The sequence below is a fragment of the Euleptes europaea genome, chromosome 21, assembly GCF_029931775.1.
Source record: "Euleptes europaea isolate rEulEur1 chromosome 21, rEulEur1.hap1, whole genome shotgun sequence".
Classification (NCBI taxonomy): domain Eukaryota; kingdom Metazoa; phylum Chordata; class Lepidosauria; order Squamata; family Sphaerodactylidae; genus Euleptes; species Euleptes europaea.
Genome location: NC_079332.1, coordinates 11,034,893 through 11,061,308, shown reverse-complemented (window position 1 = coordinate 11,061,308; position 26,416 = coordinate 11,034,893). Strand labels below are relative to the sequence as shown.

Genomic DNA, 26,416 nt, shown 5'->3' with positions numbered 1-26,416 from the left:
GCCTTGACTGTAACACTTGTGTGGATAACATTTTAAATCAGTCTAAAAGATCATAGGCCAATAAAAATAACAGAATTGGCTTTTTTGAAGTTAATGTGTTGTTGGTAAGAGCAGAGTTTGGGGCTTGGGAGCATTTACTGAGCTCATACCATCACCCGATGCTTTCTGACAAAGGCAAAAACCATGCATGATAACTTCATAGATTAATTTTTTAATTAAAAAAGACATTTCACAGAATGTATAAATATAAATTTTCCATGTAGCAACTACCCTAAACAGGAGAGCCGGGGTTCTTGATTCTGTCTCTCTCTTCTCTTTCCTGTAAAAGCAGCTTCACTTTCTCCCTCAGTAATCTGATTTCTTCCTCCTGCTGCATCACCTTCTGCTGTAAACTACAAATAACCTGAAAGCAAAATTCACAGATACCATTACTATGCCTGCATATTATCAAAAACCCTCCCGACATCTTGTACAAAAAGACAGTGTCTGTTTTTAGTTTTTTGAAAACCATTGACTGGACTCCCCCAAAAGAAACACTAGTTTTGCTTCCTAAGGAACGTTTATTACGAGAATGCTACTTTGGTTTCTTCCCTTAAATCCACCGTGGGCAGAGGGGCAGAGAAGCGCCTAACCTACTTAGATAAAAGTTATGATGAAGCTGAAATGTCCAGACTCTGCCCTTTAAAAAAGACTATACTGTGTTTTGCCATTTAAACCCATTCTACCCAAGACATTTCCTGTTTTCAATCTGGCTTTGAAATTGCCTGTTCTATCAGCCTGCAACTGGAATTTCTTCAAGGCTGCTTATAGTCATGTCAGAAATATGTGTGTGTACAGTGCCGTCAAATCGCAGCCGACTTATGGCGACCCCTTTTTTTGGGGGGGGGGGGTTTCATGGCAAGAAAAAAACACACACCAAGAGTTCTAGTTCAAAAATAAACTAAACCAAGGGCACACGATCACATTTGGTTGTATACAATCAACTGTGTCACAAACCAACAACAAAAAGCTTTTTAAAAACTAATAATACTTTTTCCTGTTTATTTTAGGCTAGCTTTTTAAAAATAGGCAATCGACAAACTGATAGAAAAGGCTGAAGTGTGGTTTGTTAGTAGAAAGGTTTTTGCACCATAGTTTATAAAATAAATGTGACGAAAACTTTTTAAAGTTTTCACGCTATAAATATATATGATCATATATATATGATCACGCTATTAAAAGGCCACAGTAACAAAATTTAGTTTCAACAAGCGAATGTCAGGTAGAAAAATAACGCAGTGCACTCCCCCACCCTATGAGTTAACAAACAGAAAAGAAGAGAGTTTAAGAATGAATAAGGCTTGGCTTCCTGTCCTGAAAAACTCCAGACTAACAAAGACTACAGTTCACAATAGCCATACAAATTAGCTTTGGATTCCACAGGTTAACAGATCACTTCAGGATACAATGGTTCCACATTAACACACCACACCCTAATCAGCACATTACCTTGATACCTACAGGACAATGATTAGTACATTACCTTTGATACTTTTGCAGGACAATGACTCAGCTCAAATCCAACCCCCTTCTGACTATATATATTACTCTTCCAACACACTTTGACACTGAGAGACACTGGCTGTTACCGCACTAGGTATTCCCAGCGAAGTAGCAAGAGTTTGGAAATGTTATAAAAAATTCTGTTTGCACTTTCAATATATTCCCACCGATTTATTAAGAGTTTGAAACTTATAAAAAATACTGTTCATACTTTGTTTGGCCCCTTTAGCTGTGAAGACGTCTTCCAAACATTTTTTAGCCGTGGCATCCAAAAAACCTTTTAAAGCCATGTTTTTTATAACACTTTCAAACTCTTGATACATCACTGGGAATACCTAGTGCGGTAACAGCCACTGTCCTTCAGTGTTACTCCTCTGAAGATGCCTGCCACAGCTGCTGGCGAAACGTCAGGAAAGAAAATACCAAGACCACGGTCACACAACCCGGATAACCTACAAGAACTGATGAGCTTTTGTTGTGTTCAGACAACAGTTGAGAATCAGCCTACGGCCTGACCCCTCTCTGGCCCAGAAATTGACACTGTTAGGAAAGGGAGGCCCTACTGCAGTTAATGTCAGTCAGAAAGGGTCTTCACTTTATATAAGCCATGAGAGACAAGCTAAAACTTACGTTCGCTGTATTGTGGAAGACTTCACTTTCAAGAAGTTGACCAGCAGTTGGTCTCTGAGAGGATACTTTACTGGTTAACAGCTTAACGTATTTGGCCTGTACTGGCCATTTTCCGCTGAAAGAGACAGGGATGTGACCATTCCTCAAACCCATCAAAACTTCAGTGCGTTCCATTTGTGTCCCGAAAGGCTGGAAGAGTTCTAGCAGGATCACACCGACGCTGTACATGTCTGACTAGAGGCCAAAAGAAAAGCTCAGCGTTAGTACTTAAAAGCCAAGCCTGTCGGACTGACTATCAAATACTGGGATGGATTAAAACAAAGCTATTTGAAAGGCAATGTGGCATATTCTAAGAGCTGGATAACTTGTTCAAACAGAACTGTTTGAAACACAGTGACCTGGGGCCCAGTGAAAGGAAGGCAGAAACACAAGCACAAATGAAGTTCTGATGAATGCGTGTTCTGCAATTTTTTTGCTTATTTCCTAGTGCAATCCATCTGGTGCAAGTACATGTTACATACATGGCATTCAGTCAATGGCTGATTTCACTTGGGCGCAGAAAAACAAACCCTGAACTGGCAAAATCTAAATCAGATCGGAATATATGTAAATGACGCTTTTCTGTCAGGTGGTATGAAGCAGAATACCGGTGGAGAAAGGAGGAATATATGAAGTTGGGATCAAGAAATCATGGTCGGATGGTGGAGGAAGGAATTCTAGAGGATTCCTCCCTTGGGAGAAGGAAACCATGGTAGTATCTAAGCCATTGCCCTTTAAATAGAAGATCCCTTCTTCCAACAGAACAGCCCCCTCCTCCAATGGAAGATTCCTCACTTCATGGGAGGGAACCACTAGATTCAACCCCTCCTTTATTCATAGCACATTTCAAATCTATCTGGTACATTTTTATCTCACCTTGCCCATAAGAGATAAAACAAGGGAAATCTCACAAATCCTCTCAATGTTTGAAGAACAAAATAATAATGTCTAAAATAAGGCAGCAGATCTGCTTAAAACAGTTCAAGAGTGGCGAGTTTTCCTGCATATGTGCGCAACTTTGCTTAGCCTTCTAGCTAACAGAACGGGATCTGCACTTTTCCAACCAAGGCTCTTCTGGGGATCATGGGACCTGCTTGTACAAAAGCCAAGGAGGGTGCACTGTGGAGGTAAATAGATTGACAGCCAGTGAAAATGCTGGCTGAATCGAACCTGAATTTTCGCACATCCGTATGGCTCTGTAGGCTCTTCTAAATCGATTCACTCTGCACAAGAGCTGGGTGGACAATTTCTGTTGCAGACCCCTGGATGGCCCCCCATTCTAACACAGACCCTTGGATTGCCTCCACACCATCACCACACAGTTCCTGAGGTTCTGCCCACCACCGGAAACTGCGTTTCAGGGAACACAGGGCTACAGAATGAAGGCAAGTCAGAAAAGTCCACCTGACCCAATACTTTGGATTCCACCTACAATATGGTGCAACAGAGTTACGACAAGCAAAATTAGGAAAAAAAAGATTTTTAAAGAGCCGAAGATTTGGGTGGCGTTACCTTGAAGTCATATTGACTGCCTTGCAGTTGCTCAGGTGATGCGTATAAGCAAGTACCCACTCCAGAAGTATGTATTAGGCCTAGGGAAAGATTCAGAATCACTGAGATGTGACATTTCATTTTCTTAAACACACAGCTTCTGGTAACATCTGGAACACAACAGTGCCAATGGCCAGCAGAAAACCCTCCCTCTTTGCATCACTAATTACCTGTCATCTCCTTCGCATTTTGCGAGGGGCGTGTCTCCTTCTGGATAATATCTTTACAGGCTAGCCCAAAATCTCCTATTTTCACATGGTGGTCAGGTCCATGGAGAAAGATATTTCTGGGCTATGAAAACAGAAGGGAAATACATTTGATATAACTGGATATTTAAAAAAATATAATTTAAAATATTGGGTAGTCCCCCCTTTCCTGCTTTGGATGAGTTTCAGCTAGTTATAAAAACCAAGCTACGTTATCAGCAGCCCCAATATGTTATTTGGTGGTACCACTTTCCAAAAGTAAGGTCCAGGTTGTGAACCATGTGCCAACTGTGTTCCTTGACGTTCCGTCTCCCAGTCTAGTGAGACACAGCGCAAACCTGGATGTATATAGTGGGGTCAGCTGCCTTGTGCACCCAGACAGTTGAAGCTGCTTTATACTGAATCAGACCCTTGGTCCATCAAAGTCAGTACTGTCTACTCAGGCAAGCAGTGGCTCTCCGGGGTCTCAGGTTGAGGTCTTTCACATCATCTACTTGCCTAGTCCCTTTAACTGCAGATACCGGGGATTGAACCTGGGACCTGCTGCATGCCAAACAGATGCTCTACCACTGAGCCATAGCCTCTCCCTTAAAAAGGGAGGGTCGATACATTTTATTAAAAAACAAACATGGAACCTGTACAGAGAAGCAAAGTGTACGCCTCTTCTGGGGAGCCTGCCCTATGCCAAAAGAGGCAGTTTAGATCTTTGCAGTCAGGACAGATGCCCATGAGAACCAGACTGGGGCCTGCCCCTTTTCTCTGCCCACAGCAGCGACCTGGCCAGTTTTTTAGTCAATTCCAGAACCAGCCGCTTTGTGACATCACAGAGAATCATAAGTGCAGGATTCCAGGTTTTCACATTTGCTCCCGTGTTAAGAGGTCTCAGCTGGGCAACTGGTTCTTCTCCGATGGGAAATCTGATCTGTCCTGGCAGAAAGACACATCCATCTGTACCCCAAGAGAACGGCACATGTGAAGATATACTGGAAGTGTTTTCTCAAGTCATAAGGAACCGTGACATCTGCAACCTCAAAAGGTCACTCCGTCACTGCCCAAATGATGTCAAGGTAGGCTTCTGTCTAAAAGGGCAAATTTGGGGTGGGGGAGATGACTGAGAGGGGCACATGATATAGACTAATGATATAAAAACATGCAGAGGGGGGCAGAGAGAGTACATAGAACTTTTTCTCCCTCTCCCAAGATACCACAATTTGAGGACAGCCCAAGACGCAAATGAAGCAAAACATTTTAAATGGGTTTACGGTTATTTCAAAGGGGACTCGAAGGCTCCTTTGGCAAGAAAAGGTGGGGTTAAAAACAAAACCGATGTACAAATGAATATATTCAAAAGAGTGGCAGGAAATGGAGGAGGGCCCTTGAGAAAAATGAGCCTCAGCACATCGAGGGATGAGAAATACCAGTTTTGAAAACTGACTTGATTATCAGAAGCCTTTAAAATGGGTAGAAGAGTAATATGACTGAAATAAACATCTCAGCACATGGTCTGAAGAAGACAAGGCCATCAGAGCTAAACTGCACACATCATCCCTGTATTATAAGGTTTTTTTTTTAAACTAACTTTTCCAAACTCTATACAGGGGGGCTCTGCTACTCCTCCTCTTCTAGCAAACGAACTGGGAGCAGACATCAGTGTGAACTGCGGACCACACCACCATGTAGATTCTGAAACAAGGTAACATTTCACTGTACAAACCACAATTTATCCGGACATTCAAAAGGTCCCCTGCTGTAGAGGTAGGTGAGAGGCTGAGAGTTTGTGACTGGCCCGAGGTCATCCAGCAAGCTTCCATGGCAGAGCGAGGGTTCGAACCTGATTATCCCAGTTCCTAGTCCGACACTAACCACTACACCATGCTGGCTGGCAATGGCTTGGGAGTCACCCCAAGTGACCCCTACTCCATGCCCAGAAGATGGCCAAGATGCCCTCCCTCTTATGATGTGCCTAAGGTCATAGAATCAGAATGGCTGACAGATGGCCATCTAGCTTCTGCTTAGAAACCTCCAGGGAAGGAGAGCTCACCACCTCCTGAGGAAGCCTGTTCCACTGAGGAACTGCCTTGAAATAGCTGCCACTGGAGAAAAGTGCCGGCCTCATGCCAGGGATGGAAGTAGACAGGCTTGTCTGGTTGCCTCTAAGTGCAAATATACCCTGGCCTGGATGGCCCAGGCTGCTCCACTCTAGTCAAATCTCCGAAGCTAAGCAGGGTCAGCCCTGATTGGCACCTGGATGGGAGACCACTGAGGAAGTCCACGGTTGCTACGCAGAGGCAGACAATGGAAAACCCACCTCTGTTCCTCTTTTGCCTTGAGAACCCCACTGGGTTGGCTGCAACTTGATGGGGCTTCCACCACCAAGTGCCAATGTGGTTTGCTGAGAATCACAGAGTGAGTACCCAGCGGGGGGGAAATATAGGTGATATTACTCCCCCCCCCTTAATGACTTAAAAGATACCATTTGACATATTCATTTAAGAAAGTGAACCACTGGGGAGGGAGGAAAGAATTCTAAGGGGAAAGAACTCAAAGAGAACCAGAACATCATTCCTGACTTAAAGCTTTAGAAAAGAGAGCCAGCGTGGTGTAGTGGTTAAGGGCGGTGGTTTGGAGCGGTAGACTCTAGTCTGGAGAACTGGGTTTGACTCCCCACTCCTTCACAGGAGCGGCGGAGGCTAATCTGGTGTACTGGATTTGTTTCCCCACTCCTACACAGGAAGCCAGCTGGGTGACCTTGGACTAGTCACAGCTCTCTAGGAGCTCTCTCAGCCACACCTACCTCACAGGGTGTCAGTTGTGGGGAGGGAAAGGGAAGGCGATTGTAAGCCGTTTTGATTCTCCCTTAAGTGGGAGAGAAAGTCGGCATATAAAAACCAACTCTTCTTCCAGATTACCATGGTTGGGGGAGTGGTATAGGAATGCTTCTTATCTATTCATCTAATGAATTTATTTAAGCTCCCAAATCATGAAATGATTGACCCAAGGAGGACTGCTACTGCTAACATCCTGTTATATTACAGATGGAAAAAGAAGCACGTAGGGTTTCACTGCCAGATATGTCCCTTCCCGGCTATGCAAGGAAACGCATGCCACCTCGCGAACGTACCTGAGAGACTCGACCACGGAAACAGGGAAGCGTGGCTTCCTGAGAGCCACCCCCCGTGCCTGCTTAAAGTGCGGTATCATTCCGCTTTCAATCTCCTGCATGAATGCGTACGCCTTCAAACCTTCAATATTATACCATTCTTTGTGCGCGATGGAATAGACATTGATGAAACGGACATGTCTGGCCTGACAGCTCTCCACCTAGCTTCCAAAACCCTCAGAAAAAAGGCAATTAAAATGCTACTCTGTTGTGGAGCCAACATCAACCTTGCAGACCCAAAGACCGGAAGAGCAGCACTTCATTTTGCCACCCAGACTTCATCGTCCAAAGGGGGTGTCACCTTAGCGGCAGGTGCGGAATGTATCGAGCTACTGTTGCGGAATAGGGCGGATGTGCGCACGCGAGACAGAAACGGGAAGGAAGCTATTCATTTTGCTTGCCAAGGGGCCAGAGAAGATCTAGTTACCCTCCTGCTAGATTACGGGGCGGACGTCAACTCACTGACAAACCTACAAGAGTCTCCGCTTTTCCTGTTCCTTGAAGAAAAGAAGAATCTAAGACAGGCCCGGTTACTGGATAAGCTGCTCAGCCTGTCGTACCCTATGAAATTAACTAACTCTGAAGATAGTCTACCCACAGGCCTTATTTTTCCATGTGCCAGAAGACTGAGAGGTACGCTCCTGAAAATGGCTTCGGATGTCTTGCCCCTGCAGGAAATCTGCAAATTCAACATCAGGAAAATATACGGAGAAAAAATGAAACCCTGGCTGGAAATGAAGCTTCCAACCAACTTGTGGAAGTCCATATACATTGAACAAGAATTCACATATGGTTCAAAAATGAAGGCTTTCAATGAATGTGCGGACACACATTCAGGATTGCCCCGCTAGCCAAGAACAGGCCACCGTGAAACTGTCCTAAGCACACCAAAAATAAATTTGAGATTTGGCTTTGCACTCTGAAATGACCTACTCTGTTGAGCAATTATTTCTGTCATAGGCACATAGAAACGTTTACTGAAGGAGAATACAAAGAAAGGTAGCAAAGGAACAGAAATATCAGCCCAATATAAGGGGAGTGCCGCCCTGACCTGGATAGCCCGGGTTAGCCCAATCTTGTCAGATCTCAGAGGCTAAGCAGGGTCAGCCCTGGTTAGTACTTGGATGAGAAATCACCAAAGGAAGTCCAGGGTTGCTACACAGAGGCAGGCAATGGCAAACCACTTCTGTTTGTCCCTTGCCTTGAAAACCCTGCGGGGTTGCTATGAATCAGCTGTGACTTGACGGCCCTTTCCACCACCCTAGGGAGGAATGTATACACTGGCACCTCTTTATTTAATGTTAAGCTCTCTCTTTCTACGTCAAAATCTGCCTTCAAAGTTTGAGTAACCGGCTGTAGTTCAAGAGAGGAGAATAGTATGATCTGCAGGGCACATGTAAGCCTCCCAGCGTCAAGAGGTTCAGTCAATTGGTGCCCACGGGGCTTAAACAGAGACATATATATCTTGCACTTTTAAACATTTACTCAAAACACTTCCTACTATCAACAACAAACCGTTAGATTGTAAAAAGTATTATCTTGCCAGAGATAAGTATAGGTCTAGAAGTGGGGTCCTAAAGCAAGAGATAGTTGCAAAGCTATTGGAACTGATCCAAATGTAACCCTCGCAGTAGCAAATTTTTTATCAATGGCCTTTAATGATACTTTTTACTAACTAGATACCTTAGATTTTGTGTTTTTGTATTTCTGTATGTTTGGTTACTTCTGTATTACAAAATTTATTGATTTGTTTTGCTCATGGCCTGTTGGTCCGCGAGCACATGAAAGAGAATAAAGGAAAGGAATAAAGCAAAAATAGAGGGGGGGACATATTTGCTGCCCTGAACTCCTTGAAGGAGAGGAAGCATAAAAAATGTGACAGATAGCTCTGAGCTCATCCAGGATGAAAGGCCGCATGACATGCAATACATAAATACTTCCACTGTAAAAGCAAATTATACTTAATATGTGCAAAGCGTCCTTATGGTGAATATATTAATTTGCACACCTTACTACTTCCATGAATTCGCTGTGAGCATAGTGGCAGAATTTGGAAATGAATTTTGCTTTTGCGAGGAGAGGCTTGCCGAATTCAAAATGGGTCTGGAAGGACTATGTCACTCACTTTAATGTCCCGGTGAAGGATTCCCATGCTGTGGATATAATACACTCCTTCTAGCAGCTCTTGGAAGATTTTCAGTGTCCAGTTAACGTCCACGTGCTGATAAGGATCTATGACAAAAGACAATTTCAGTATTTACTCCAATGAAAGACAGGGTTTTTCCCAAGTATGCCGCTGCCCCGTGGCGCAGAGTGTTAAGCTGAAGTACTGCAGTCAAAAGCTCTGCTCACGACCTGAGTTCGATCCCGACGGAAGTCGGTTTCAGGTCGCCGGCTCAAGGTTGACTCAGCCTTCCATCCTTCCAAGGTCGGTAAAATGAAGACCCGGCTTGCTGGGGGTAAAGGGAAGATGACTGGGGAAGGCACTGGCAAACCACCCTGCAAACAAAGTCTGCCTTGGAAACGTCGGGATGTGACGTCACCCCATGGGTCAGGAATGACCCGATGCTTGCACAGGGGACCTTTACCTTTTTTTTATGCCGCTGCCAGTCTGAGTAGACAAGACTGACCCGGATGGACCCATGGTCTGATTCGAGATAAGGCAGACTCAGGACCAGGGTCACAGTAATTTAGTAAAAAAAAGACAGGGCCGTTTAAGAAAACTCCCCTGGACAGCTACCTAGAGGAGATCACTTAAAATTGAAAAATGAACAACCCACATTACTTCATGATACGCAGCCAAACATGTTTTCAAAGGTGACTAACTGCTTGAAGCTCACCAGAAGTCTCTGTTCTCAGGCACCTTTTGTTTCTGTCAGCAATCCAGTCGCACAAGGAGGTTTGACACAGTTGCATCTGTATGTGAAGCATCAGGTGGTATTCCATCTGAGAAGACAACGTCAACACAAGGGATTTGAGTTGGCTTCTGGGAGGATGCGTACATCTGTAAATGTTGCTATCTGCAGGGCAGTGGAATGGGATGTGTGTGTGTGTGTGTCTGTAACCTGCACTTGGACTGAGGTTGAGATAACTGGATGGGCAGCAGAGGCAGTCTTGGCTGTTGCCCCTGGCTGAGCCAATAATGCCAGGAGGGTGAGTAAAAGGTGGGAGTCTTCCCCCCACAGCAGGCTGGTGACCAGCCCCACAGAGGGAATGGCCAGGACAGGAAGGGAATGATGTCAGATGGGTGTGAGGTTGAAGGAGGGGAACAAAAACCCAACTGGGCCAAGCTGAGTAAAACCTCCCTGCAGTTCAGGGTGATGAGAGACAAGTTGAGTATCCTGAGGATCCTTATCCGGACATCCAGACTGATCTGAAAACCGGACCTTTGAAGCCGGCATGCGGGCATTACTCACTCACAGGCCCTTGGCAGTGCCACTGATGGTTCAAAGTACACAACATTATTAAAAATATTGTTTAAAATTACATTCAGGCTATGTGCATAAAGTATATATAAAACATACATGAATTTCGTGTTCAGACTTGGGTCCTGTCCCCAAGATATCTCATTATGTATATGCAAAAATTCCAAAATGTTCAAAAATATGGAAAGATCCAAAATATGGACCACTTCTAGTCCCAAGCAGTACGGATAAGAGATACTCAACCTGTCGAGCGTTAGAGGTCCCTCACAAGGAGCCTCTGGGAGGCAGAAGGTGTGACATGCCTCCTCCGACGGGGAGGGGCCGTGGCTCAGTGGCAAAGCGTCTGCTTGGCATGCAGAAGGTCCCAGGTTCCCTCCCCGGCATCTCCAGTTAGGGACTAGGCAGGTGGGTGATGTGAAAGACCCCTGCCTGAGACCCAGGAGAACCGCTGCCAGTCTGAGTAGACAGTACTGACTTTGATGGCCAAGGGTCTGATTCAGTAGAAGGCAGCTTCATGCGTTCATATGTTCAAGAGTGGACCCCTCACAAATCTCTTCAGACAAAAACCCCATTCATTGTCCTACGTGGTTATCTTAAAAGGACCCGACGCCAACCAGCATCATGCACTCATCTAGAATTTGCTCACAGTAGCAAAGATTCGTTTGTCACTCCTAAACGACAACCACAGAGGGTTCCCCTGCCTTAAAGAACAGGGATTGTGGGAGTCATGGCCAAACTGAGCGGGTACGCTCAACTGAGAAGCCAAGTAAGGAAAGAAGAAGACAACTTTAAAATACTGGACGCCATTTGCATGATGCTGTAACGGAACAACCCAGACGAGCCCGAGCTTGTCAGAGCTTGGAAGCTGAGCAGGGTCAGGCCTGGTCGGTACTTGGATGGAAGGGCACCAAGGAAGCCTGGGGTTGCTACTTGGAGGAAAGCAATGGCAAAACCACCTCTGCTGATCCACCCTGAAAACTCTATGAAAGGTCACTATAAGTCGGCTGCGACATAACGGCCCTTAATTATATTATTGTAGTGTTGATGATAAGACTGACATTTTAACTTTAATAAATTTGTAGTTAAAAAGGGGGGGAACCTTGCATAAATCCTATCACTACACAGCGTGGTATAGTGGTTAAGAGCGGTGGTTTGGAGTGGTGGATTCTGATCTGGAGAACCGTGTTTGATTCCCCACTCCTTCACATGAGCGGCGGACTCTAATCTGGTGAACCGGGTTGGTTTCCCCACTCCACCACAAGAAGCCAGCTGGGTGACCTTGGGGCCAGTCACAGCTCTCTTCAAGCTCTCTCAGCCCCACCTACCTCACAGGGTGTCGGTTGTGGGGAGGGGAAGGTGATTGTGAGCCAGTTTGAGTCTCCCTTAAGTGGTAGAGAAAGGCGGCATATAAAAACCAACTCTTCTTCTTCCTCCTTTTCTATCTGCACGAAACATCCTATCTTTAGAAAAACAGCTACATGTTTGCCTTGGTTCCACTACCTGAGCCAAGTTTGTCTGAAACTACTTTGCCAGGAAGTAACAGACCTGCATTTACCTCGCATTGCCCTTGCAAAGACAGATCCATCTGGGAAAATTCTTCTTGGCTTGCACCAACTCCATTTCTACCTCGAGGGTAGCGAGGGAGTGCAGATGGAGGATGGTCCACACAAAGCAATCTACTGGCAGCCCCACTGGTACTGCTGCTGTCGTAGGAGTCGGCAGAGACTTCCCGCGCATTCGTTTTACTCCCTTCTTCATCCCGACCGACGGAATCGTCAGGGTCAGCAAAGATGATAGAACTGCTCTCTTCCATCTCTTCAACACTGCAATGATCTCTGCAAGACGAAAAAACAGCAGAAAACAGAGGCGTTCTTCTTCTAACGCCAATAAAACGGTCAAGTTGTTAGAGGCTGAACTGTGATGTCCTCCTGTATTGTTTAAGAGGGCTTTTTACACAGGAAATAGGGCGTTGAAATGGTTCAGAAAGATGCTTGGACAAGGGGGTTAAAGACTATGGACTATGCTAGTAAGTAGGATCCAACTGTGTTATTTCTGGCATTACTGAACATGTCAGTGTCAATACTTTTGCTTTCCTTCAGCTCTGTTTAAATTTTCTGATTTCTACAATTCAAATCCTATCACATTGCGTATTGGGACACCCCATCCTGTTGATTTTATTGACTTACTCTGTGTACTCCGCCCCTTTCCCAGTGAGAAAGTTGAACTAAGAACATAAGAACATAAGAAAGGCCCTGCTGGATCAGACCAAGGCCCATCAAGTCCAGCAGTCTGTTCACACAGTGGTCAACCAGGTGCCTCTAGGAAGCCCACAAACAAGACGACTGCAGCAGCATTGTCCTGCCTGTGTTCCACAGCACCTAATAGGCATGCTCCTCTGATACTAGAGAGAACAGGCATGCATCATGACTAGTATCCATTCTAACTAGTAGCCATGAATACTCCTCTCCTCCATGAATATGTCCACTCCCCTCTTAAAGCCCTCAAAGCTGGCATAAATAAATAAATAAATACTTCTTGTGCCAGTGAAATTTGGAAGGAGCAGCTTTTTCCATGAGAAGATGCTTTTATAAATGAGATGCTTCCAACCATTTGTCCCTGCTGTCGCACAACGTTATATCACACGACTGAGTTTCCTCCCAAAGAGGAATGCAAAACATTTGACCCACACTAAGAATTCTGGGAGATCCTGAAAACTTTGGTGTGTTATTTTTCTCCAAATAAGCTACCAACGTGCACCACCTGGTCTTTGCTTTCTTGTGGCTTTCTATCTTGCTGGGCTTAAACCAGCTGTTAAATACTTCAATAAATTAACCTATATTTGTATTCCACAAGGAAAATAACTCGGCACTCAGTTGAGGTCTATTCATGCAGCGGGTTTAGGTGTGAGACACCCGAGGTGGCCATAACAGGACTGCTCTACTTCAGAGTGTAAGTGTGGGCAACACTAGTTATGAATGCACCCCATTTTTTAAAAAAATGCTTTCTCCCAAGTAAACAGAAGGCGGCACAGGACTGGTATAAAAATACATCCTTGTGATTATAAACCAAGACCAATTTGCCAATATTTTGGGTTATTTTTTTTTTGGGGGGGGGGAAGCCTGACAAAAACAGTTCTTGTCACATACTAAGCCACATACTTAGTACTTCCTGGTTCAGAAGTCATTTTCAGCGATGGCCACTCCAAGGTTCTCTCAGCTGCAAACAAACACAGAAACATGAAACTCTTAATGAAGACAGGAGAACCATGCCTTAAATTCCTTCCTTCAAATGCCTTATGAAGGTATTCAAAGCCTACGTGCCATCAAAGAACTCAGTTGCCCCCTACCCAACACCCCCCCCGCCACGTTCCCAGGGGGTAATGAAAGACCTTTGTGCCTTGAGAGTCACACAGAAGAGAAGCCCATAGTCTTGTCTTCTCTGACTGGTAGCAGCTCTCCAGGGCCTCAGGTGGGGGTGTCTCTCATGTCACCTACGACCTGATCCTTAGAACTAGAGACGCTGCCTGGGACTGAACCTGGGACCTTGAGAATGCAAAGAAGATGCTCCACCACTGAGTTCACGCCGTCAAGACCTGAAGACTACCTATGTCTAAAAAAAACCCTAATTGATTGTGGTATGCTCATCCAACCCCTATCAAATCAAATTAATCCAGTCAACTGACCAATGACATGCCAAACACATCAAAATTTCCAGACTCAATAGTTTTGCACCGTAGAATCACAGACTGTCCGTACAAATAAAGGTGTAAGATCAATAAAAACAACCCGATTAAGATTATCACCTTAAAATTGATAAAATTGCAAAATATTTTAACGATCATTCTCTAATAAAGTTCTGCGTATTTTAACAGCAACAGTGCAGAACTTGGCAACTTGGAGCGCAACCTGAGGGTCTTCTCCTAACAGGAGCTTCTTTGCCAAAAGCTCAACTGATTCTTCAGGGAATTTACCACGCAGGGGGGGAAATAAGTTTTGACCTGACTTCGAAGTCATCCAACACCTAAATAAAAGCACATTTTGTGTTCTTTCAGTCTCTTCCCTGATGCTTATTCAACGCTAAATCTGTCTGTTGGCACAGGCTAGCATCGGCGCCATGTTCCATGAGCTTCTTTTCAATTATGATCCCTTTTCCTGGATCGCTTACCAGGCGAGGCAGGTCTTCCTCAGGGTACGAGCTGCATCCAGCAGGACATGCTAAGATGGCGAAGGGGCGCACTCACCTTTGAGGCCGCCTGGCTGAACGTGTTCCATCCAAGCAGTGTGATACCCCACAATATTCAGGTGCTGCAGCTCAGCCAAGACCTTAACTTCTCGTAGCACCTACCAAAAAAAAAAAAAGGACCACAGAGTGCATCCGGGTCTTCTCGCCAGCTGTCAGAACTTCTGACAGATGAAGCAAACTTGTTCAAAATGAAATTGGGAGGCACATGTTGCTCCCGAGAAAAGGTTTCTTCTTCGAGTGGACAAAGAGTGGAATTCTTGGCCACAAAAGGAGAAACTGGGCAGGCCACATGGGCCCCTGCAGGGCTTCTGATTGGCCACTGGAGATCTGATAGCTTTGCAGATTAAAGTAACATTTCAGCGGCAGCTGCCCCCATAGTGATGGTTTTATTCCCTCCCGCTCTCTTTCCCAATGTATTTTTTAAAATTACCCCTCTTTCCCCCTGCCCTCAGGCTTCCTCTGTGTATGTGGCTCAGTCTCCTGCGGCAGCCAAGTTCTCATTGTGCCCACCCCTCTGTGTCAGAACTCCAAAGGTGTCCACAGGCTCAGATTCCTGCTCTGAATGATTGCAATCAAAACTAAGATGCGGCAGAATTACTTTCCTCCAGTGGAAGCCAACTTAAAAAGAGGCAAGACCAGAGCAGTAAATCACACAGAGATGCAACAGGCAGCCTCTGCACGTCAATGCTTTTGGCTCACAAAGATTAACTTTTAACTCCTTGCCCAGCAAGCCATGTTTGTGGCAGAACGCAGAGGTATGCCTTATGGAAACAAATACCTCTTGATACCACATTGTGGATGTGTGATGATTTTAAAGCTAGCCATTTTTTTTTATAACGGCAAATAGATATAAGAAGTCCAGTTCTCCACTACTTCACATAATAAACACATACCTTCATGCAATCGGTTTTGGTTGCCTTCTTAATAAGGATTTTTTTAATTGCGTAGAACTGACCATCCAGCTTGTTCCTGACCTGAAAAGGGATATTTCTCCATGAGTCAGTTAGGTACAGCAAAATTTCAGAGGCGTCTAAAATGCGGGGAAGGGCCAGCTGACAACCTGCCTGCAGTACCCATCCTGCGACAAGTTTTTGGTGTCATTCAGATGCAGCAACAAAGTACAGTTCATCCCTATGTTAGCCGAGCTGGGAAGGCTTTGTGCAATCCCACTCTCCTCTGCAGTGAACTAATTAAGTAGCTCGGTGGCAAACCGCAGTTTGTTAGTTACGACTGCACCCCTTCCCTACAAACTAGGATTCCAAACAAAGATTAAACCATGAGTTAGAACTGTGGTTTGTAAAGAAAAGTGCAAACCGTTATTTGCACAGAGGACATAATAAACTCTCTTTCTTTTTGAAGTGAAAGCTAATCAGAGTGCTGGATAGGAGAGAGCTCATGAGTCTGAAGTTCGCCTCTAAGCTCGTGCCCACAATTACAAACCGCTGTCTCTTATTATGTCTAATCCAAACCTTTATCTGGTCCCCGTCGCTGTCTGTACAGCATTCCCTAAGCATGCACACAAAAACCTACCCTTGCTCAAACTGGAGAGAAAGGGACATTCTGTTACTTTAAGGAGAAAACCTGTGAAGTAACTTCCTTACTCTCCCTTTCAACAGCAAAACGTAATACAAAGCTGCTGGGAGGGGGAATTTCTTTTTAAATTACCTTGTACACTGTCCCGTACCCTCCTTTTCCTAGCCTTGAAATCTCGTCAAATTCATTGATGTACCGAGATGTTTGTGCTTCAAAGAGAACTTCTTTTTCACTGCTTTAAAGGGGGGGAAAGAAGTACATGTTATCACTTGTAGGAATCAATGTACCATGCCAGAAATGCAAGTCAACACATAGGGCTTTCCTTCTGCGGGTGGAGAAAGCAGTTAGCAATGGCAAAACTGAGCCAAGAGAAGGAGGGGAAAGGATTAAGGGGCTGCTTCCTTCTCCCCTCTCCTTCCCCTTTCTCAATCATGCTTTCTGAGGCTGCTTTTGTTAAAAAAAAAAAATATTACTGGAAACAAGAATCATACAACTACCCAAAATCCCAGACAGAGGTACTGTAAAAATATTCCCTAGAAAGCAGCAGAGCAAACAAATGTCCAGATTTAGAACTGCTCTACAATATTGTATACTTAGTCAATACAGTAGGGGTGAAAGGCAGACCTAGTACAACATTATACCTAAATTAAAGTTTATAAGATGGACCATATTTGAAGTATGGACGCCAACTTAGAGTAACTCACATTCTGATGAGTGTCATTGTTCGTTACATACGTAATACAGGGAAACCATCTTTTTAAGTAGTTTGAATTTGCTTTTGCATCCTCCGAGGCTCTGATCTGTGATGATATTTTATCCATTATCATTAACTTCCACACTTTGGAGTACCATTGTATCAATGTTAGGATGGATTTCTTTTTCCAAAACAATGCTAGAAAACTGCTGCCAAAATCAAGATTAAAGTAAGCTCCTTCTTACATACGTCTTCATGTTGGTCATCATGTAGATGTAACAATACATAAGGTAGTACCGGGTTCAATTTATACAAAACAATTTTTTCTATTTCAGAAATAATTTTTCCCCAGAATTCTTTGATTCTAGGACATGTCCACCAACAGTGAGCAAAGTCTGCTTTCCCCCCTGCACCTTTTCCAACATTTATTTGGATATGTCTGTTTTATCTTATGTAGCCTGTCAGGCGTCATGTACCACCTGCTCATAAACTGGTACCAAACCATCCTTTTAATCGTGATAAAAACCACTTCGTCACAGATATTAACCAATGCTACTGCCAATTACTATTTAAATTAGTAAGCCTTCGTATGTGTGTGTGGACATGGAAGGAAGAAAGACCTCTTGTTTGGAATTCTCTTCCACTGAAAGAACGCCAAAGGTGAAATCTTTTTCCAAACGAAGCAAGGTAGTTTCAACAGTCTGAACGTTGGTGTCCAGGGTGAGAGTAGAATTTTCTGTACCAGTCCTCGGATCAACTCCCCATTCTTTGGACATTCAAATATTTCTCTGAATCTTAATGCTAGTGATTAAAGGGATTGTTGTTGACACTGTTCCCCCCGCCCAAATCTATTAGAAATGCCTTTTAATAAATGTAAATGGCTTTTTGGCTCCAAGTCCGATATCGATCACCATTTCATATTTGTAAATACAGACTTTTTTTTGTGAGGGGGGGGGAACAATGTAATTATTTCAAACGTTTGTCACAGCTCTCAAAAACGTACCTGTTTGTTTGGGGATCGCCGCTGCCAAACTCCTACAAAACATAATTTTTAAAAAAACGCTCTTTATGAAAACAAATGGCACAGTCTAATTTCTGACAGTACAAAATGTTCAAAAAAACCAGTTACTGTTTGTTCCCTTATGTCATGAAATTAAACTTTCTGGCCACAGCTCTAAATCAGCAGACTAAAACTAAAACGACACAGCGGAGGGGAAAAACAGCAGTCAGCTGCACTTAAATATGACATTTTAATAATTACACAGCACACTTTTTCTAATTGCTCAGAGGTCTTTGCAATATATTATTTAGGTGACAGCGAATTGAAAGCCACAAAGTGATTCAAGGAAACCATTTTTGGAAGGGGGGCTACAGAAGCACCCATCAGCCAAAGCCCGCTGTACTGGGAGGAATTGGGGTGGGGGAGGAATTGGCTGCCAGTTGATGCAATGGCGGCCCTGAGCAAGGACAGCTATAAAAAAGGGATTGGACAGATTCATGGAGGGCAGATCCATCAACGACTACCACACACGATGGCTAAAGGGAACCTCCAGAGGCAGTAAACCTCTGAACACTAGTCCAGGGAGGCAGCCTCAAGGGAAGGCCTTGGCCTCTGTGCTGTTTGTTGGTAGGCTGAGCATATGTACCATTTTGAATGGGACAGTCCCATTTTTATCATATTTCCCGGCCGTCCCATCTTTTTAATTAAAATGTGAATTTTGTCCCGTTTTACACCTCATTACACTTCCAATATTTGTTTCCTTTGGTTCTGACATTTCTTATGCTGCATGCAGGCATGGCTAGGTAAATTCTCATAGAAAAAGTGCTCCGATCGGGTTACGCTAATATTACATAACCCCTGTCCCGTTTTCGCCATCCCAACGTCCTGTTTTTGTCTTTAGGAAATATGGTCAGCCTATTTGTTGGCCTTCCGTTGACAACAAATTGGGGGGGGGGGGACTCAACTCAAAAGAAACAGATCAGATAACCAAAAGGGTTAAGTAAACAATTACAAAACAGGCCAACGTATGGAATAAGAAGTGTACTGCTGCATTAATCCAAAAACACAATCCATGTAATACCTTTTATTAGGACCACCCCAGAGACACATAACAGCATGCGAGTCTTCGAGTTCCCCCGAGCTCTTCATCATGCCAGACGCAGACGTTACAAAATTTTAAAAGAGGAGGAAAAGCAGGTTTCAAGCAGATTTTCCTCTTGTTTTACTCTTTCTTATTCAGGCCAGAGGTTACAAAATAAAAGTGGGGAGTTCGAAAGCTTGGGCACTGTTGTGTTACTGGACTGGTCCTAATAAAAGATATTACACCGACTTCGTTTTTGGTCTGTGTGTGTGTGTCTCCGTCCTAATAAAAGATATTACACCGACTTTTTTTTTGGCCTGTGTGTGTGTGTGTGTGTGTGTGTGTGTGTGTGTGTGTGTGTGTGTGTGTGTGTGAAGTGCCATCAAGTCACAGCTGACTTATGGCGATCCTGTAGGGTTTTCAAGGCAAGAGACTTACAGAGGTGGTTTGCCATTGCCTTCCTCTGCATAGTGATCCTGGAACTCCTTGGTGGTCTCCCATCCAAATACCAACCAGGGCTGACCCTGCTTAGCTTCCGAGATCTGATGAGATCAGGCTAGCCTGGCCCATCCAGGTCAGGGAAGAGACATACAGAGGTGGTTCTCCATTGCCTGCCTCTGCATAGCAACCCTGGGCTTCCTTGGAGGTCTCCCATCCAAATACTGACCAGGGCCGGTGCTGCTTAGCTTCTGACGAGATCAGGCTAGCCTGGGCCACTCAGGTCAGGGTGCAAACAACTTGACTGCTACACTAAACAAAACCAACAATCCCCCCTCCCCGCCAAGCACTGACTCCTCCAGGATTCTTTGATCCCTGTAACAACACAATTGAAAGCCCACAGAGATTCATCTCCCGTACCTTGCAGCCCACGTAACATTTTTATGCCAGTCAAAGGGACAGAGGGAGGACAGGTGAGCTTACCCCAATGAGTATTTGCTGATTGGCTGCCTTCATTAACTGAGTAATGGCCCGATTGTGCTGCAGCCTCAAGCTGCTGAATTCATCGCAGGAGGCGAAAGAGGAAAGCAAGCCCATTCGAGTAAACGTCTTGCACAGCACTGTGGGGAAGCGGAAAGAGGGGGGGGGGGAAACGCTTTAAAGAAAATCCAGTGCCTGAACTTCAGACAGCATCCATACGAAATAAAACACTGCTCCTTATTTTGCAGCATTGTTCATTGCGCTGGCCAGAGGATAGGACTCGCAATAATGAGTTTAAATTGCGGGCAATAATGATTTTAAATTGCGGGTGGAAAGGTACCAGCTGGCTATTAGGAAAACTTTTTTTTACAGTAAGAGTTGTTCAGCAGTGGAACTGGCTACCTAGGGAGGTGGTGAGCTCCCCTTCACTGGCAGTCTTTAAGCAGAGGCTGGACAAACACTTGTCAGGGATGCCCTAGGCTGATCCTGCATTGAGAAGGGGGTTGGACTAGATAGCCTGTATTGCCCCCTTCCAACTCTATGACTCTATGACCAGTGACAAGAGCTGTCTGCCGTTAACTAGGGCAATGGTTCATTTTAACCATTTCTGGCAGACATACACAAACACTCGCTTCACCCAGTGTAGTTCACCCAACTGTACAAACATGTTGGCTCAGTTCAGACCAAGCACGAAACCACGGTTTATTTCAATGGTAGTTCGTCTGGACTGCAGACAATTCAAAGCCTGGTTTGCCTCCACAAATGTTGGTTTTGCTCACACCCCAGCCTCACCCTCAGAAGCCTGCCTGATGTCCCATCTGGGTGGTTCTACAGCTGCCAGTCTGAGTAGACAATACTGACTTGGATGGACCACGGGTCTGATTCAGTATAAAGCATTCTTGTGTATTCACGGCTATACTTATGTTCTGGGGAGGGGCCGTGGCTCAGTGGTAGAGCCTCTGCTTGGCATGCAGAAGGTCCCGGGTTCAATCCCTGGCATCTCCAGTTAAAGGGACCAGGCAAGTAGGTGATGTGAAAGACCTCTGCCTGAGATCCTGGAGGGCCGCTGCCAGTCTGAGTAGACACTACTGACTTTGATGGACCAAGGGTCTGATTCAGTAGAAGGCAGCTTCACGTGTTCATGTGAGTACTTAGGACAAGTGCAGAGATAAATGGCTGTAATTAAAACAGTGTTGTTAAATGTTAAGGCTATTAGTCCAGCTGTGGTCCAGGTTCATTCAGCAGCACCAGCCATTGTGAGGTAGGCAGGAATCCACAACCAATGATATGTAAGATACTTTCCTGCTTGCACAGAGTACCGAGAACTGTAGATATACCGACAGTTGCCATTGGTCAGATACTTTGACCAGTAAACAAAGGAGACTAGATAGGGTCAGAATATAGGTGATTGGACAGCCAAGAGAGCAAAACACAACAGCTTGGAGGTGGTTGTGGTTGTGGTTGTTGTGTCCTTTCTGTTTGCTCCGGCACAGAAATTCGCTGAAGTGTTGTACGCCTGTGTTATACAAACAGCATAACTTGGCTATTTCTTTCTTCAGTATTGTACTTAAGTACTGTAGAGTCAGACACAGTAAGACAAAGACTGTCTTCGTTTTGTAACCACCAGGCAGTTTTTTTGGTCTTAACTTGGATCAACTGGGGAGAAAACAAGTCAGAGGATTGAAGACTTGTTCAAGTCACCCAGACTGTCACATGTCCGATCATCTTATGTAAGTACAATGAAATATTTAGCTGGGGGGGATTATGAAGAAGAATAAGAGTTGATTTATATATTCCGACTTTCTCTACCACTTAAGGGAGACTCAAAGCGGCTTACAATCACCTTCCCTTCCCCTTAACAGACACCCTGTGAGGTAGGTGGGGCTGAGAGAGTGTGACTAGCCCAAGGTCACCCAGCTGGCTTCGTGTGTAGGAGTGGGGAGACAAACCCAGTCCACCAGATTGGCCTCCGCTGCTCCTGTGGAGGAGTGGGGGATTGAACCCGGTTCTCCAGATCAGACTCCACCGCTCCAAACCACCGCTCTTAACCACTACACCATGCTGGCTCTTATGTCTATGATCCTGTGCGGACAGAACTTCAAAGTGTGGCATGGTACAATTGTTTAGGTTCTGGTGATAAAAAGGAGCAAGGTAAAACCTATATCAATATAACACTACTGAATTGCCAATGTAAAAAAAGCACACCAGGGAAACCTGCCTTGTGGAAGCTGCGTCACTATTGCACTGTATCAGCAACCCCAGCAGCAAGTGGGAAACTGCACAAGCCTGCCCTTGGTGCGGAAAACGCCCAACACAGGCTCAACTCAAGCTCTGCACTGAGAGCGATATTACATCCACTTTTTCCAGATATTGGAAAAGATCAGGTTACAATTCCTCTCTGATGAAGAACGTCTTCCCTCCCAGACACCCACACGGAGGCAAAAGATCTGAAACGTAAGCACACGCAGAATCCAAGAACAACAACAAAAAATGTCCATTTACTCCAACATGTCCCCTCTTAAATTCGGTTTACAGGTTAAATATGGGAATTACAGCAGTACTTTGATACACTTGAGGATCCCCTTCAATGAAGGGCATTTATGCTCGCTAGGCTTAATGCCCTTCCTTCGGAGGTACTAAATGGTAGGTTTAAAAACACCCCCTTTGAGAAAAGATTATGTGTATGTGGCTTGAGTCAACAAGATATGCTACAGCATATAATCATAAATTGTCATCTGCACGACGGCCCTCGTAAGAAAACAATTCTACCCTTCATTGATAAAATGAAATCTAGCCAAGAATCCTCAGTATGCCGGTTTTTAATGAACGATTCACATCATTCACCCGAAGTGACATCAAGGGTGGCGGAATTTCTGTTGGAAGTTGTCAAGACTAGGACCAAAGTTTAAACTATATTTAAACTGGAAATGTATGGACAGAGAATTTTGTGCACTGCTTATGTTATGATTCTGAGTATATGCCAATAAAGGTCGATCGATCGATTGAATCCAACATGTTTAAGTCTGTATTAATTTCCCAGATAAAAAATCAGGGTGCGGTGTGGGGGGTTAATAGCTGCATAATCTGGCCTTAAATGTATTATATTTTACATGTGCATGCCCTATTAGAAGGAGTCAGCACCACACGGGTATATCGGAGGTTAAACAGGTCTGCCAGGTGAATGGCGCAGGATCACATCCACAGTATCCCATAGGGAGGGAGGTGATTCAGGAACATACAGTTAATTTAACACACAGTGACAATTCAGTTGTCGCACTTTGGGAACTGGTCACAACCCAACCCCCCCCCAACCCCCCGATAACCCACATCCCATCACAATCAAGCTGCATGCTTACTGACATTGAAACAAACGCCTGGAGCGCGTAGGGTCTTGTGCGTACACATGGCAAAGATGTTCGAGCACGGAGACAAGCAGAAGCTGGTTGGCAACAGAGGATGTGAAATTCAGGAACTTTTTAGAACCGTTCACCACCCGGAACTCTGTAGGCAAATCGGATTCTGCAATGAAAAAGCCCAAAATTACAAGCTTGTAAAGTCACTATACAACAACCAACAGCTTTTCTTGCAGCAGAAACTTGTTTGTTTGTTTGTTTAACAGTGTTTGACTTGGCTGGCTGTTAACATTTGCTACAATACAGGTAGAGTATCCCTTATCCGGACATCCCGTATCCGGGCTGATCTGAAAACCAGACCCTTCAAGCTGGCATGCAGGCAGATTCGATTCACAATAAATTATTCATCTCACCTAAAAAAATAAAATACAGTGTACACTGCATCGTAGGTGGAGACTGAAAGCCTGCTGTTGTTAGTTAGTTTGTTGTTGCTCTTGTTTAACAGTTGATAACAGGTATTCTGGCGAGACAGTTACACCTTTACCTTCTGATGGTTCAATGTACACAGTATTATTAAAAAAAATTGTTTAAAATTACAATAGGCAAAAATCCCAAAATATCCCACTATACAAAAAGATCCAAAATACAGACCACTTCTGGTCCCAAGCAGTCAGGATAAGGGATATTCAACCTGTATTGCACGGGTTCATTCATTTATTTAATTAGATTTATAGCTCGCCCTTTCCTGACTACAGCCAGGCTCAGGACGGCTAACAACAGATATAAACAATCAAAATACATACTATAAACATTTAAAACCTTAAAGTTCAGTAGGTGCCATAACAATAACACAACGATGGGGACAGCCAAACAAGGAGGAACTGAGAAGGGGAGGAAAAGCAAACCAACGGCCAAAACCAAAGAATAAAAACAAAAATAAATGCAGAAGCAGAGTAGGGAGGCCAGCTATGGAGTTATTGGTTTATTTGAAAAAGAGGATACAGGTGGTTGTCTTGGCTTGATTCACAAAGTGTTTCATTTGAAGTTTTAACATTTAGATATCCTGTTGTTGTATGCGGCGCGCTGGAGGGGGTCTAGTGATTCCGAATTTTTAATTTATTTATATTGATTGGTTTGGCACTAAGCTATCTGGATAAATGTTTATGTGAAGGGCAGGATAATTTTATAAATACAAAAAAGTTAACCTGACACCACTGGGACTCCCACTTGGATGAAGTACAAGAGAGAATCACACACGCATACAAATGGCGCATACAAATGGTACTTGGAGCCCAAGTACCCCAATGTATTATCTATCTGTGAAGATGACACCATGGCCTTCCCCCAAACCAATAGCTCCCAAAAAATGTTCTCGTGTGCTGCTACTGACACACTTTGCTAGCTTGGGATCAGTGTAACAAGACTGTTTTGAAATCAGCATGGCGTCGGAATGATAAAGAACATATCTGGACAGGTGCAGTGGGGAAAGGCAGATGATGAAATTATCCAGCACAGAAAGAAAAAAGTCATGCGACAGGCCACGGGGAGGAGTGATTAAACTGTCCCCTAGCTGCCGCAAGGTGAAGAACTAACTGCGTGTGTGGTTCAGATTTGCAAATTCTTCTGTTTGTAAGGCTTGGATCACAAACTTAAATTTAGGTTCACTAATTGTTGCTTTGAAAGAGCAATGTTCTGAAAGGGGGGGGGGCTGGGGATACCACGGCTAGCTCCCAGCTCCTGTTCTACCAAAATAACCATCACAACTCACACACGCACACTGCACAGGTACTACTCCTGAGCAGACCGAACCCAAATTCCCTGCCCCCTTGCACGAACTCAACAGGAATTACTCCTGAGCAGACAAAATCCTTTTTTTAAAAACCCACTTGGAACCGATAGGATTTGCTCCCAAGCAAGGCTATTGTGGGATGTGAACCTCACATCCCACCACCCCTTTTAAAACGGGAGTTTCCTGCCCCCCACCATTTACTTTCATGCCCCCCAGCATTTACCTTCATGCCCCCTATTACCTTCATGCCCCCTCAGCATTTACCTTCATGCCCCCTATAATTTTACCTTCATGCCCCCCAGCATATAGATTCATGCCCCCCAACATTTACCTTCATGCCCCCCTATAATTTACCTTCATGCCCCCAGCATATAGATTTATGCCCCCCAACATTTACCTTCATGCCCCCCTATAATTTACCTTCATGCCCCCCTATAATTTACCTTCATGCCCCCCTATAATTTACCTTCATGCCCCCCTATAATTTACCTTCAGGACCCCCTATAATTTACCTCCATGCCCCCTTATAATTTACCTTCATGCCCCCTATAATTTTACCTTCATGCCCCCAGCATATAAATTCATGCCCCCTATAATTTACCTTCATGCCCCCCAGCATTTACCTTTATGCCCCCCTTATAATTTACCTTCAGGGACCCCTTATAATTTACCTTCATGCCCCCCTTATAATTTACCTTCAGGGACCCCTTATAATTTTACCTTCAGGCCCCCCAGCATTTACCTTTATGCCCCCCTTATAATTTACCTTCAGGCCCCCCCTATAATTTATCTTCAGACCCCCCTATAATTTACCTTCAGCCCCCCCCTATAATTTACCTTCATGCCCCCCAGCATTTACCTTTATGCCCCCCTTATAAATTACCTTCAGGGCCCCTATAATTTTACCTTCAGGCCCCCCTTATAATTTACCTTCATGCCCCCCAGCATTTACCTTCATGCCCCCCCCAAATTTACCTTCAGGCCCCCCCTATAATTTACCTTCAGCCCCCCCTATAATTTACCTTCAGACCCCCCCAGCATTTACCTTCAGCCCCCCCTTATAATTTACACACACACCGGGGGGGGGGAAACGCGCCCTTTCCGCCCTTCCCCCCCCCCCCAACGACCACCACGCCAAACCCACCATCGTATTGCGGCTCCGTCCCCTCGTCTTCGGGGAACTCGATGGCTGGGGCCGGGGGAGAAGAAGGAGGAGGAGGAGGAGGAGGAGGAGGTCGGCCCCGTCTCTCCAT

At 44.7% G+C, this 26,416-nt stretch overlaps 1 protein-coding gene across 1 annotated transcript; it reads right to left on the bottom strand.

Annotated features, from left to right (window-relative positions):
- Positions 1-271: 271 nt before the first annotated feature.
- EIF2AK1 (eukaryotic translation initiation factor 2 alpha kinase 1) lies at positions 272-26,416 on the bottom strand. Its single transcript, XM_056866314.1, has 15 exons — positions 26,308-26,416; positions 23,382-23,540; positions 20,025-20,161; positions 18,026-18,057; positions 16,461-16,563; positions 15,689-15,769; positions 14,794-14,893; positions 13,712-13,769; positions 12,109-12,388; positions 9,969-10,074; positions 9,254-9,360; positions 3,933-4,053; positions 3,724-3,803; positions 2,173-2,406; positions 272-403 (listed from the first exon to the last, which is right to left on the bottom strand). Exons 1-15 carry the CDS (start codon positions 26,414-26,416, stop codon positions 272-274), a joined length of 1,839 nt encoding a protein of 612 aa, XP_056722292.1.

Bases quoted from the DNA above. Each gene is read 5' to 3' on its own strand.
- EIF2AK1 (XM_056866314.1), bottom strand. From the start codon at position 26,416: ATGGAGAGACGGGGCCGACCTCCTCCTCCTCCTCCTCCTCCTCCTTCT. The intron at 16,564-18,025 runs GTACGTTTTTGA...CCCCCTTTAAAG, and splicing joins GGCGATCCCCAAACAAACAG to CAGTGAAAAAGAAGTTCTCT. The intron at 13,770-14,793 runs GTGAGTGCGCCC...GTTTGTTTGCAG, and splicing joins TCAGCCAGGCGGCCTCAAAG to CTGAGAGAACCTTGGAGTGG.